This window comes from Electrophorus electricus, chromosome 2 (assembly GCF_013358815.1).
Source record: "Electrophorus electricus isolate fEleEle1 chromosome 2, fEleEle1.pri, whole genome shotgun sequence".
Classification (NCBI taxonomy): domain Eukaryota; kingdom Metazoa; phylum Chordata; class Actinopteri; order Gymnotiformes; family Gymnotidae; genus Electrophorus; species Electrophorus electricus.
Genome location: NC_049536.1, coordinates 22,909,879 through 22,925,209, shown reverse-complemented (window position 1 = coordinate 22,925,209; position 15,331 = coordinate 22,909,879). Strand labels below are relative to the sequence as shown.

Below are 15,331 nucleotides of genomic sequence, written 5' to 3'. Positions count from 1 at the left end.
CCATTAATGAAAAAACTTGCATAGCATGTTTCCGGAATTAAGGTATAAATGACTATGATTAAAAAATAATATGAAGAGACATAATTCCTTGACTTTACCATATAACTGCAGATTCCCAGCACAATCACCACATCACTGCCAACGCTACATCGTGTGAAGTTAAGTATATGTAAAATTTTAATTTAGTCTTTGAAAAATCTCGCAAAGTCCTTAAATTAGATGTAAAAGAATGAGAATCCTTGTACTTAGAGCTTAGAGTTTAACTTTGATTTGGTTGAATAATGGGGATTACTCTTTGATGATGTTTACATGTATATTATATTCTGCACTGAACCTGAGAGTACTGAGCACAGAACTGACGGTGAAGATGGAACTGATGGTGTGTGGCAAGCTGAAACTCGAAAAATGAAAATTATTGAGGATAATCATATCCTTGGATTAATATTAATCCTGAAGCAAAGTTGGCCTGGTTGCCAACGAGGCTCAATGTACAATCTATCTTGGAGTTGGAGACCAGTAAAAAGAGGAAAACAGAGTATTGCATGGTGTCCTGTGACCACAGCACACTATTAAGGCCATGTACGTTTTGATACAGACGCAAATGCCTATTTAAGATGCAATTATTTTCACCACTAGGCTTGTTTCAGGTCATATGTTGAAACACACAAAGCAAATAGAGCCACACCTTGCCTGTAATTGCAGTAATATGAGCCCTGAGCCACAAGCCACCTCTGCTCAATATAATCTCCATAATGATGGGTAAAGAAACAGGAACAACACAAACAGCAATTATCCCTCTAGGGAAAAGAGTGTCAAATCAGGCCACACTGCGTCAATGTACACATTTTTCTAGCATAAGATACAATGTGACAGCTTCTTTTATGTACTTTTAACTAATTTGCATTGTTTAACCTAATTTGCATTTTACCTGACTTGAAAATTGATCAATAGAACTTTTCATCTTTCTTTGTTCCCCACCTTTCAGGGATTTTTTACAAAAATTAATGTGTCTATATGTTTGGAAAATTCCTCATGTGTTAGTAATGCAATTATCTAAGTGTTTATTGTGTTCTTCTTTCATAATTATAAATGCAGGTTTGGACTTTAATGGCAAAATAGATCGGGAGAGGTTTATCTTGATCTAGTTTTATTTCATCATCATCTTAACTGAAGAAATAACAGCATGTACGGAATTAGCCTGTACATCCCCAAATAAGTTTGACCTCGGGTGCAGCTGCTCTCTACAAGCTGACTGACATTAACATCATCAAAAGGCTGAATAGACAGTAAAATGTACTAATGCATGTTTTAATATCTGGTTAGATTTGTAACTAATTAATCTGGTCTCTTGAGGGCAAAAGCTTAGAACTCGGGAACAATTCTAATGCAATGCCATCCCTCATTCCTGTATCCACATTCAATCTGTGAACTTGTTTTTTGTTTTGTTTTTTCCCTGTGGGTAACACCTGAGTTTAATGGGTTTTTTTTCCTGAATTAATATAGCGGATTCAGTTGAACTGGTTATGTTAGAGGCTGCGTTAATGTGTTAGTCAGGAGGTCAAGTCTCGGGCAGCCGCGTAGGATGAAAAACATGCTTTGCAAATTCTGTTTCAGTTCGAACCTGTTTGAGCAGTTCATACTTAAGAGTTCATTTAAGTGTCAACGAGAGGTTCAGAGATAGCGAATTTGTATGTCCAGCGTAAGGTAGTATTTCTTTATTTTTCCTTTTTTTGCTTAAACGTAAGTGTTGTAGTAGCCCAACAGTTAATTAGCCGAAAATAACTTTTCTCCCTGACTGCGAGCATTTTCATTACACACTGGCTGAAGGCCTGTACATTCATACGGTGATATCAGACCGATATTTAAGCTTGTCTTGCAGCTCATTCTCAGAAACGGCTGTCTAACTGCTGGAGCAGTTATAATTGTGCGTCGCCCAGAGGGAAGTAAGCGGTGTCAATGGTAGTTGAGAGAGCTTCGGCGCCATGTGCCTTGCATAAGTTGTGATGAGAGCACGATAAGGACTCGAGCCGGATCCACACAGCCGAAAGGCAGCCGGTTCGCCCGTGGCTGCGGCACTAGCGCTGCTTCGGTGTGCGTACGCTGGAGTTCAAGCGTGCTCGTCTCTCTGCGCATGCGTACCGCTGCAGGCATAGACGCCTTGTCAGTGATGTTCTGAACTTGCTTCGCTTGTCCTGTTAGTTTTTTTTCCCGCAGAGAGAAGAGTAGAACAAAATGCAGCACTAGTTGGAGTAAAGGGTTCCTGTGGTTCAAATCCGGTCCTAGACGTGGAGCTATCTCGTCTAGTACCGGGGGGACTTGAACAGCGTTTAATGATCTGCTTACATTTCAGTGTAGCGTGACGCACAGAAATTAGCTGTTTAAGGCATCAATTAGAGTAATAGTGAAGAACACCATTTTGCGTGGCCCTTTGATACATTTTTACCTTTTTAAATAGCTTGTTTAAGAAAGAATTAAGTAATATGTGTTTTTGGCTTTAAAGGACCATTAAAAACGAATGTTTTGAAGCGACATTGTTTATGAACCGTGGTGTAATGATACCGCGGATGAGTAAATCTCAGGTCACCATGGTAGCTAACAGACGCATTACACACCCTTCCCTCACTACTTTAGAGTCATGTATGGGTGTATAAATGGAACTGATTGATTCTTAAACTAACCAATTTTGACTGATTGAATGTTTGTGGCTATGCACATTCTGCATGGAATGTTTGACTGACAGCTGCATTTCAAAACGTTAATGCAAACTACATTGTGTTTCCCATTATGCAAAAAGGACGGGAATCATGGAGACTTCCACATTTGATTAAAATCCATTTTTAAAAAGAATGTTATTAATCCCAGTTGTTGAGTTATAAAGTAAATATTGCAGAGCATATACTGCACTCAAATAAGCAAGGATGGCCAAATGGTTTACACTGTACTCCATTACCCAGTGCATTCTTTAAACAGTCGAATCGCTTTGATTCAAATACTCTTATTTTCACATCTTTGAACTGCGGTGGGAGGTACATAGTGCTTTATTCTCCCAGGAGCGTAAGGCTGGTATAGTATCAATATAAAATCCCTCTCAGTCTAATTGTTTATCAAGCCTGTATCATTGTAAGAGTTTGTTTTAAAACAGACATTTGGGATGACCTATCCCAGTACACTTCATCACTGCATGCTAGTTATCATGTGATCAGTTAGACAGAGAGAGTCTGCTCCCTTATTTTGCATAAAGGGGTCTTATATATACAATGAGCGTCACATCTGGCTATTGTATGGAGCACCAGTATACTAGAACTGCTTATCTGGCAGAAGCAAAGACCTTCCTTCCTCTTGTCACTAATGAGCATTAAACACCTGAATGCCTTCTGCTACCTTTTAATAGAATTTCCTCCTAATGATGTCTTCTCTTTCTTTTCATTAAGTAACCTAAAAGACTCCAAATTAGCAGCATAGGAACAAGTACGTGGGTGTTTTTAACCCAAGCACCCCTTAACTTCTGCTTTTGCAGATGTGACCCATGAACCAATGAAGAAGCAGGCTGATAATTGATTTACGAGCATTTTACACAACAAGTCATGCTGTGAACATGGCGATACATAAAAGGTAATGAGTCCATAAGCCAAGTCCCTCTCATGGGACACTAAACCTGTCACAATTACAGAGCAGCATTCCTCTAAAAGGCTGTAATAAGAACACAGGAGCCCAGACTTGGTGGAGGCACCTAAGTATTACTTTTGACTTGTACCATTACATTCCCAGCGAGAATCAAATAATTACTGCAGTGTGTGCTATAAAGGAAAGGCTCTGTTTGAAGTATACTTTGTCACGGACATATTGTAAATCCTGTTGTCTGACACAGTTGTCTGTGGACCTCCGGACTAAAGTGAGGCTTGAGAATGTCTTCAGTTTAAAATTGTATTCGCAATAACAGTAATGTGCTCTTGTTTCATTTGTCAAAAACGTTCTGCACCCCACCATCACCCCCCCATCTGCCACGCAGTCAGCTACAGAAGTAACAGATGTAATTCTCTGTATGTTCACTCCATTGCATCCTAAGCAGTTGTGCACTGTTGTGGCAAATATAGCATCATCCAAAGTCTGAAGTTTAAATGACAGCAGGGCAAAATTCATAGTTTTTAAAACGACAGTCTCCAGCTAATCAGAGTGGGCGCCATACACTTTAGTAAGGTAGCAATTTTGTATCATTACTGTTAAATCCTGGTTAAAAGAACCAGATTCCAAAGGCCTAATTACAAGGTGTTAATAATAACAATGTAATGACAGTAATTTTCAGGCTAGCCCAATCCCACTTCCCTTCAAAGTTTGCTATAAGAAGCAAATTAAGGGAACTGCCCTTATCAATCATATTTCATGCATCCAAATTACTCAGATTATAATTCAAAAGTACAAAGTTGGTCAAATGCTGACCCTGCTCTATTTACTGATCTGAACAGTTGTGTGTTTTAAAGGGGTCTGTCTCTTTTGCACATTACCACATTCTCTGAATTTCATCTAAAAACCAAAAGGTAAAGGTTATATTGGACGTCATACTCTTTCAGAACGTTTGGTGACGAACGACAGTAAACGTTTCTCACACATTAATTAGAATCCCGAAGGACCTCGTGAGTCATGAAGGTGATCCACGCGTTTATTTTAAAAATTACAATTATTATTTGAAGTCTTAAATGAATCCCCTCAAAAGACATCTCATGGAAAACTACTACAATTATTAGAAAAAAATAGCCTTTGCGCATTATCAGCTATAACGCATTAAAGAACGCGATCCCAAACGAGCAAATCGCACGCACACTTCCCTCAGAACTTTTTAGCTGGGCGCTGATTGGTTCAAACTTTGGCTGCTCCTAACCATGTCGTCAAGTTGATGCTGGAGTTAAGGTAAAGTGGCAAACAATAGCTACACTTTACTCTTCCTTGACTGCACTTTTTGTATCGCATTTAATGCTAAACTTAGAGTCTGATACTTAGAGGCAGTTGTTCAGGGATGAATACAGAGCTTCAAAAAGACACCGTATCCTCCTGGGACGATCACGGTTCTCCGTCATCTTCAAAGGAGCACACGTTGCGTGTGTCAAGTCTCCCTTTCAGCGTGGAAGCCCTGATGTCGGAGCGAGGAGCAAGGAATGGACGCGCTCAGCAAACAAACCCAGCGCACTTCATTACTCTGCGGTCAACAAGATCTGTCCAAGATCCGTCTTATTTCGAGGATTTCTCCAAGATCTCTGGGCCGTCGTCGCCCGTGAAGTCAGAAGTATCGGATCAAGAGGATGCGTCTTGGATAAAATCCGTGTCATCATCGCCACCACCACGTATGTTTACGCACTAAATTTTCGCCATGAATAAACTTCCCGGAATAGTTAAAAGACCTTGGCAGCTCGCCAATAGGTTTTTAACAGTGTAAAATCAAACATTTATGGCTAGTAATAGATGTTTATAAATGTTTATTCTGTATCAGTACAAACTATAAGGAAATTACATAAACAATGGAAACTAAATGTCGAGTTGACATGAATGTGGAGGAATTGCAGCTTTTGTGTGCATTATAACAATCCAAACATGTAGGAGGTATCAGTATCAGCCAAATTTAATAGCGAAAGGGGAAATCATGGTGGGAATTACTTTTATGGCCTTTGAGCCTATAATATCTAGACTGAACAATTTTTTCTTTTGTTTTGTTTTTCATTTTCTGAGAAGGAAAATGAAATATTTTTTTTATCCATGTCATGTTACAGGACAGCTGACTCCAAACACATGTTCTCTCAGAAAGCACAAGATGAATCGTAAACCTCGTACACCATTCACCACCGCACAGCTCCTGGCTCTAGAGCGGAAGTTCCGTCAGAAGCAGTACCTCTCTATTGCCGAGCGGGCTGAGTTCTCCAGCTCTCTGTGCTTGACCGAGACACAGGTTAAGATCTGGTTCCAGAACAGACGGGCCAAAGCCAAGCGTCTGCAGGAGGCTGAAATGGAGAAACTCAAAATGGCCACCAAGTCTGTTTTGCACTCTGGCCTCTCCTTACCGTTACCCCTCAGTACACAGCCTCAGGCAGCACTACTGCTCTACGGACAGTCCAGCCAGGTGCCCTTCTGCAGATACCCGCTCCCCATGCCTTCTCTTGGAATTTACTCCACACCAGTGGGCTACAGTATGTATCATTTATCCTGAGGGGCATATTATAGGCAGTCACAAGGATTTTTCTGACAGTGGTTCTAAATCAGTGGCTCCTAAACATTTTTGCCCCACTGGCCAAAATGTAATCTGAGTGTTGAGTTGGAATGCCCACCACTAACCAGAAAGACTTTGTGTCATTTATCTGCAGCGATACTATTTCTCAAAGAAAATGTCGTATGGCAGCTCAAACAGAAAGTATTCTTAGAACAGTCTTAGAAAACTCCTCGTCTAAATGCACCTTATCACAAAGACTATGCAAGTTCAGATGCTGGGTGTACTGAACTAATGGGTTTTTATTGGGTACAGTGAAGAAAAGCAACATGTTTGATGTCATTTCAAGGGTAATTTTTTTTCTTATGTGCTTTTTATAATGTTTCAAATAATTGTTGTCAATAATTGGTATTTTACAGTTTTTTGTTTTTTTTTAAGTTACACTAACTCATATCAAACATATGGTACGTTTTATGGAAAATATTATTAGTGGTCAGTATTTTACATTTTCTAGAGGACCAATTTCAATTTGTAATCTTCACCGATTCATAATTTGTATTTTTTCCAAAACCATGAGAAAGCTAAACAACATACAATGCCAAATTAAGTTCATCAGTTCACATCTATATAGCCTTTCATGAATTTTTGTAGTTGTCAAGTATTTATATTTAATTAAGAAAGAAATGTATTATATGTTTCATAGGAATTGTATGTTGAATTTGTGTAAAGTTGATTAAATTTGACTTGCAGAGGAAACTTGGTGGGTTAATACAAATTGATGGTCCCACACCATAAGACCACAATACAGGAGAAACTTGTAACAAAAGCAGCACAGGTTGGCCAGAGAGGTTCTGTGCGAAGCTGTAGAATTCAGCCTATTATGACATCTGTGCAGGTGTGGTGAGCCAGACTTTGAGAATGGGAGATAAACTCTGTCCCAAAGGCTGTAGGGTGGCTAATGCTTTTTAAATTGAGCTGCTGAAAAGAGGCTTGTATTTCATGCTCATAATCTTTGGAAATGTTGAGGTTGATCTGTGTGGCTTTTGCTGCTGTCCTGGTGGTCTCTGGAAAAGTTAATTAAACGGTGTCATTACATTACGCACCAAACCACTGGTCGGACCCGAGCTATTCAGAATATTTAATCTCCCCCTGTGTTTCAGCAGAGGAATGTGACTCTCTCTTATATTTCCAGAACTGACCTAATCCATCTTTTGTGGTAAATCACTTATGACACACGGGTTGCCATTAAATATGGGGGATTGGCTATTAGTGTAATTATAATTTTGTACATGAATTAGTTGAGGCAGTACACAGACTCCCATAAGGGAATCTTGAGAGTTATTAAAGGTTCATTCATTGCGCATTTAGCTCGTGCTTTGCGAGTGCCCCGCCTGGTTTCAGGCTGGGTATGGTAGGCATGTGGTCTGGCACCTTTGGCATTCATCACACGGCCTCCCCCACCCACTTCCTCATTAATAGTGATTGTTTGTTGTGGCGCTCTCTCTCACAGTGGTAATAGGCACACGCACAGTACACTGTGGCTCCATTAGCTAATGTGTGGGCTCAACATGAGTGTTTATTACTAGTCAGACAGGCCCTAGAGCACGAGCACTTCTCACAGTGGCGTTTGCTTCGTTCAGCAGACCCTTGGTTACGGACTCTTAGCAAGGGTAAACACGTCTTCTTTCCATGACCTGCCTTCTTTTGAAACATCATTGCTTTCCCTCACTGTGGTTTGACTTGGAGGCTTATCAGAGCTCAACATGCCAAGCTCTATGTCAACCAGACCCTCGCTTAATTGCACTCGGCCTCCAATTTTAGTTCAACCACTGTGAAATCATCTGTGTGCACAGTCCCTTGCGATAAAGACCTGAAAACATTATATGGCTGGGTTCACCTTCTCTTTCTCACTTAACTGTGGAGTTTGCTGGCTCTGGCTTACTGGCGCTCAGTCCTGTGGAACCTTGTTACAATTAAGAGTGATTTTACAGTCCATTTCCTGTCCTTTGTTTTGAAAACACACTCCAACATTGGTTTGATAATAGTACCTTTTTGAGGTGCAAAATTGCCTCCTGGCTCTAGAGATAAGTTTCATTCCTTTGGTTTGAAACGTCAGGGTCTCATTGCCAGGTTTGCTTTATTGTTCCGTCTGCTTAGTGCACTTATTGTAAATGCCTCAAACCTGGGAGGTCCCCAAAAGTGGCATGATACTGTTAGTGCAGATATAAGCCTTTAATGCACACAAATTACTGATGGTATTTTGGCTTAGTGAAGCATATTTATGGTTAAATTAGTGGAACTTTGAGCTGTGCTCATCAGCCAAAGCACAGGGGTTTTCATAGTCCTATAAAAAACAATTACATGCAAATAATTGTACCTTCAGTGACCCTTAAGTTTTCTACATCCTTTTTTTCAGTAATACATGTAAAGTTATATTTAAAGAACCAACCAGATGTAGCCATTTCCTAATTTTCTTTTTCTTTTTTTTCTGAGGAGGTGTATTTTCAGTACAGATATTATCAGTTAATTTTTTCAACAGAGCCAATATGTCTCAAAAAGTACATTTGTCCTTTTATTAGCTACAACATAGAAAGAAGAATATGATGCATATATAGTCCATATGAGACTATGGCTAGGATGACTCATGGGGGGATTTCTTCCAAGTGTTCATTTGAAAGTGCTGTAGATGGCGCTCTTGGCTAACACACACACACACGCACACACACACACACACACACACACACACACACACACACACACACACCTATCTATCTATCTATCTATCTATCTATCTATCTATCTATCTATCTATCTATCTATCTATCTATCTATCTATCTATCTATCTATCTATCTATCTATCTATCTATCTATCTATAAAATGTATATATAAAACTTTCCCAGCACAGTTTAATTAAAGGCTCTTTTCAAACTGCAGTTAAGGTGATATTCCTCCTGTATAAATGTACATGTTTGCACATATCAGAAAACTGTGCCTGTTACCACATCTGGTACCAGAGTCCTATATCCTCTGAATGTTGTGCTTCACTTTAGTGACCTTTTTCATGAGCAACCTGGTTTAGACCATGCATGTTGTGAGTGACTTGTACATACTGATATCCAAATACTTTTGAATATTTTAAACTAATTCATATACTTTTATATGTATATACACAAAACCTCGCCTGCCTCTCCTGCCTGTGTATAAAGTTATTCATATTGCTTGTAACAAATGTGTAGCTGAACATAGAAAAGCGATCACGAAGTATGTGGAAAAAACAGAACATCAACTTATATATAAACAGAATCTTAACATAAAACGTAAGTTTATTTAGTTGTTAATTCAGCTAGTTTTTTGTAAACAATTGCCCTAACTTAGTTTGCCCAACATAACACAACAAATGCAGACACATACACACATACACATTCTTAGATTCATTACATAGTCATTATTTTAAACAGGTGAATTTCCTGTATTTTTCATTTTCATGTGCCTTGCATGCAAATCATTTTAGTTCAAACCATTGTAGTAAGCTTGTTTCATATTGTCTTGTTTCATTCTAGCAGGCATGTTTCATATTGTCTTATGAGTCATTTAAACTGCCATTTTGATTTGCTGATGTATGCTTGATACTTCGCATTGCATGAGAGCATGCCTAGCTGCCTGTATAGCGGCCTTGCTGTGTTTTTACCAGAGGCTTAGGGGAAGGTGGGGCTGAATAAGCCATGGTAATTGTTCACAGTGATTGACAGTCAGCCCAATGACTCTGACAGGGTGGCGAGAAAGCCCCACGACGCTGCAGTGCCGTTTGCCAGCAGCTAGTCATCTCCCAGCTCTGCTAAGAATAAAGCTAAGCCTTTGCGAGTGACAGAGGGAACAGGCACACAGATGTGCACACATGTGCTTTCCTTTTTCCTTTGAGCTTTGGTGAAATGTGCTTACTTGAAATGAAAAAGTGCTGATTGAATTTGCAGCTTTAGCTGGCAATTTGTCACCCCTGCTAAGAGCAAGCATGTGGTGACTGTTGCTGATATTATCTTTTGTCTTCTAAGAAGACTGTAACTTTTGAAGGTAAAAGGCCTTGTTGAGTCACAGATCTCTACATGATATTTAAGGCCATAGCTATTTTTTGAGATATTACATGCAGCTTCTTTTGGAATTCAGTTATTCCTGAACACCTCAGTGCAGAAAATTAGATGCTTAAGGGTTGAATGCAATGCTTTCAGAAGACAGATGTACAAAAGCTTGTTTGGTATTGTGCTCTGGAACGATTCACAGATGATCATGTATGGAGTAAAATCACACATCCAATTCGCTTTTTTTCTTTTGGTGACAGACGAGGTAATATCTGACCTGGAGCAGCACTGCTGAAAGGCTAAAGCAGGGAAGCTTGATTTTCCACTGTGGATGTTGGAGACATGGCCCCAAAGGATTAGAATAAGAGCAGAACACTACTCGGAGCACAGAGCACAGTACACCACAGAAAGTCTTTTGTTCCTGAGGGTATCATTATGTGAAAGCCCTTCATCTTGTCTTCAAAGCCCCTGAGCAGGTATAGAGTGGTGTTTGGGGGTTTGTTTGTTTGTTTGGGGTTTTTTTTTGGGTTGTTTTTTTTTTTTTTAATGTGTTACGCACTCACAAAAGAGTCTAGAAATGAGAATAACTAACAAGAAAGAGCCCCCACTAAGTTCTTACCTTCATGGGCTGTTTTAAACCTATATTAGCAACTGGTGTTGTTTCCCAGCATGCTCAACTGTTCACCTTACTTTGGTGGTCATGCTACATCCACACTGGAAGAAGTGGAGCCCTCATCTATGGGCCTATTCGTAGCGAGAAATACAATGTAAACAAAACCAGCACCCTTAGGATGTGTTCTTTTTAGATACTTTAAGGCCATGCAAAGAAAGCTGCATTGGGTCGCATCCCCTCCCCTCAGTTCCACAGTGCTGAACGTGCACTATGATAAATGCAGTTTCTGTGGGAAGACTCTGGAAGCTTCTCTGGGTCACAGTAAAAGCAGTGTCCACTCATCTCACCCAGAATGTGTGCCTTGAGGGCTTTAATGATGTTTGCTGAACTCTCGCTCTCACTGGAGCTGCTGGACTGAGCAAGATAATGCGCTGCAGTGAATAAGCAGAAGAATGCACAATGAGTTGTCCCATACTCTGCAGAAGCACAGTCGGCAATTACATAAGTACACAACTGGTACATCGTGAAAACAGTAATGTTTGCCTTCTCTTCCATGGTCTCCTGGGAATTCTAACAAATTTGCCATTCAACGGCCCTTCTTGAAATTTATTGCGCGTTGCTTGGTTGAGGGTTTTGGGGTGGGTTTTTTTTTTTTTGGTATCTAAATTGAATCATTAGTCTCTATTGGACTCTGTGGTACATGTGACAGCCCCTTCTGAAATCAACTCAAGGTTTTTTGAGGACAGTGTGTCTTGGCATATCTTACACTGATCTGCAAAAACATCTAATAGAAATTATTATTATTATAAGGTTATAAGTATTATAAAGTTGCAGTTAATTAATAAATGCTGTGAACATATAATTTCTTTTTCCAAGAACTTCAATCATTTCATTGTATTTGTTGAAACTATTAATAACATTTTCAATGAACAACTATTAAACAGGCAGTAATTTTATGATTTCTTCATCTTCATAGCATGACAGTGATTTTGTGTTTTTGGTTTTTTTTTTGCCAGTGAATGATTCATAATAGTCCCACACTCTAAGATAGCATCACTCAACCTTTCACTTGGAGAGAAAATTGAGGGGAAAATAGATTGTTTTTCTAAGTGAGGATCTGTCTTTGGCCTTGCTTGCCTAGTCTAGCGGTATTTGGAGGGTTGGGATGTTCACTGGGCAAACAGCATAGGAGAATGCAAGCTGCTTCCATTTGTGGCTGCAGCTAAGGTTTCGGGGGGGTCAGCTGGCTCCCAGAGACTTATCTCACAGAAATATTTTTCCGACAGCACTAGATTTAGTCAATTGTTTATTGCCTCTTTTGTTGTTATGGAATTTTTAGAGACCTAGTTACAAAGGGCCATTGGTGCAATATAACTTAAGGCTGTTTCTCAAACACAGAGATGTTTGCCTAGCTTGGCTCAGTAGCGCAAACAGGCTAGCTGTGCATTACTGAGTCATTAGTGCCATCAGCTACACTTGGATGCTCCTCTAATCTCATGAATATAGGAGCAAGGCTTGTTAATTAGACTACAGTTACAACTTTGATCATCTCCTCTTTACTCGTGTTCTAATACAGAAACAACATTGCTCACATTCAGACATAGGTCCTAAAACAGGCTCCAAACATAAATCAAATTCTGCACATATATCATAGCTCTGTTCTCGTGGCTTCAGAGAACAATATGTGGCTCTTTCTGCCCATGGGCATGTGTTTTGATGATAAGTAGTAGTTCAGTTGCTTGTTGGGATTCTTCTCTCTATGTCACTGCTAAGACATGAGATATTCAGGTGCTTGGGAGTCTCCCGAGGGGAGTCTGATGCTCAATCGCTGGTCCTTCTTGGAGTTGTAAATGTCAGCTGAGAGTCTTAATTGACTTTTTTGGCTGACTTGAGTCTCAAACGCATGCAGCTGTATTCGGCACTTTTTTGAAAAGTGTCCAGCAGTCACCTGAGGTAATAGTTGTCTTCTTGCTTAAGGCAGTTGGGATGAGTCCACCATGTTGAGTTACTTCTTACATAAATCCTATAACAATGTTCGTATTTCTGCTTGGATTCTAAAGTCTCTCTCTCTCTCTATCCATCCTTCCCAACTCATTGCTCTGGTCCCTGTTTCTCTTGTGATGATGATAAAGGGCGTCTGCTTGCCATCGGCATTGACGTGATGAGATGAGTCAGATTGGACAGCCGGCACTTCAGAAACAAGACCAGAGGGCACCTGCATTAGCATTTCATCCATTTAGACATGACACAGTTTCTCCTCACGTTGTCCTTCCATGGACATGGCAGTCCCGTTTCTGAAAGGCCGATTCATCTGCGTCTCATTTACATTATTCATTGCTTAACTTTTACATTGATCAAAATAGGGAAATTACTTGAAGGACATCAACAGGTTCTGCGGAGTAATGTGAACTGATTTAGGCCATCTAAATGCTAATATGCCCATTAATCCTGATGCTAAGCATGACGGACAAGTGCTGTATTAAACTAATAAAAATTGGATTTGCATCATTAAGTTCACCCTGAAACTTGACCATAACAAGTTTATTCACAGTTGATTCGCTGGCTCATTTGACACTTCAGTTAAGGGTATTTATATAACGGTTGCTTCTCCAGTCAGTTGATTTTTGTAAACACTGAACCAACTGCAGTACGTTTTCATTTTTCAAATGGAACTTGTTCATCCCTGTTAAGTCCCAACATGGGGCCTCCTTGGCAGGGGTGCAGGACATGAGATGCACGTAGCATTTGGGCCTGACATGAATGCACAGTAAGGATCAGGTTGGATTAATAGGGGAGTCTGCCTAATGGCTACCTAGATTTATCTTAGCGGGGAGCTGTGTTATTGCACCCTCCATGGTGCATGCCCTCATTTCCATGCTGTAATAAGGCTGGATAATGCATTTCACAGGCACTTGCCAGTTCTCTAGAGGAAGAAAATGGAAAGAATACAAAGTATGACAAATAGCAGCGTGTGCATGGGTGGGGACATGGGGACAGTGAGCAGAGTGATGATTATTTTGGTAGGTTTAATAGCCCCATTGATGGCATGGAGTCTCAGCCTGCGGTGGAAAAACAAATGCCCTGATCATCACAGAGAGGCGCTGGGCATGAAGGTAGGGGGCGGTGAGCGCATGCATCCCAGTCTGTGCAGGTGCTGATATGAGCTGCCATATCTCCCTCACGCCGAGTCTCTGTAGCTTCCCTCTTTCTGGTCGTTATTCTGTCACGGCTATGTCCCGTGATTCTTTCCAAATGTGTTCACCGTGCGGTAACAATAAAATGAAGTGGGATTTATTCAATTTTGAGTGAGACCGAATATGATTAATGGGGGGACCTGACTGCACTTCCCTGGCACAGATTTCATATTCTGATTTTGCATTAACCCTTGAGCCCCAGGTGAGACGGATACTGACAAGTCTTGTCTGAACACCTTAAACATTCAATCTTGTTCATTTTCATGCAGTGTTTATTGCACATTCTGTAGAACATCCCCCCCCCCCCCCCAATTAAGGTGCCGGTAAGGTTGTGCTGCATATTGCCCAAAACTTACATTGTTGGGTAATTGCTTTAATGGGTTGGTAAGTGCTTGTCTGGCTTGTCCCACTGCAAAAAAGTTTATATTTTTCTTTGTCTAACTTTCTCTCACACATCCTGCCTAAAAATTGCTAAAGCTCATAATTAACCTGTGACCTTATGAAGTCATGTTACTGATTAATTCAAATAAACACTCTCTTAAAACTGTCCAGACAAGAAAAAAAAAAAGAAAAAAAAATATATATATATATATATAAATTATAGTTTATCCATTACAATAATTTGGTCTGTAATATTTTCTGCACATCAAGGGGGCATCATAATATCACATTGTTTATATAGCATTATATTACTTAATCTTTCTCCAAGAAAGAAAGTGATTTGAGGAATTAACACTAATATTACATCAACACTATATAACTGACATGTCAAACATGAAATAGAAAAAACTGAATTCACACCGAGCTGATGTTTTTGTTACTGCTCTCACCATGTTTTCCTACTGAGCTTGTCATAAAATACTAATGGACTTCCAGAAGGTAATTATACCGAGTGTTTCCACAGGTACCTGTGCCTGCTATTGCGGCCTGAACACCAAACACAGTATTGTATTACCGCGGTGACTCACTCACTGTGATACCGGTCCTTCACTCCAACTCTAGCCTTTAATGAGTCACTCAATATGCTGCCCATTGTGTCTGACGTGAGAGCGTTGAGTTTGTGCGTGAACAGTAATGACAGCTCAGTGGGTCCTGCTGTGAGCCAAGAATTTGCCACAGACTATACGCACGCACGCAAACCAACAAAAAAAGTCTTTCCCGACTGGAGTTCCTCCATTTCGGCTCGAGTTTATTATCTGTCTTCATGATAGCTGGGTTCTGCGTCACGCTGCGCCGTAGGAACTAATGGACGTGTGAGG

At 40.2% G+C, this 15,331-nt stretch overlaps 1 protein-coding gene across 1 annotated transcript; it reads left to right on the top strand.

The window, feature by feature from the left end:
* The first annotated feature begins 4,940 nt into the window (after positions 1-4,940).
* msx2a (muscle segment homeobox 2a) lies at positions 4,941-6,816 on the top strand. Its single transcript, XM_027017095.2, has 2 exons — positions 4,941-5,336; positions 5,760-6,816. The coding sequence occupies exons 1-2, from the start codon at positions 5,012-5,014 to the stop codon at positions 6,191-6,193; spliced, it is 759 nt and encodes a 252-aa protein (XP_026872896.2). The 5' UTR covers positions 4,941-5,011; the 3' UTR covers positions 6,194-6,816.
* The last annotated feature ends 8,515 nt before the right edge of the window (positions 6,817-15,331 follow it).

Bases quoted from the DNA above. Each gene is read 5' to 3' on its own strand.
- msx2a (XM_027017095.2), top strand. From the start codon at position 5,012: ATGAATACAGAGCTTCAAAAAGACACCGTATCCTCCTGGGACGATCAC. The intron at 5,337-5,759 runs GTATGTTTACGC...GTCATGTTACAG, and splicing joins GTCATCATCGCCACCACCAC to GACAGCTGACTCCAAACACA.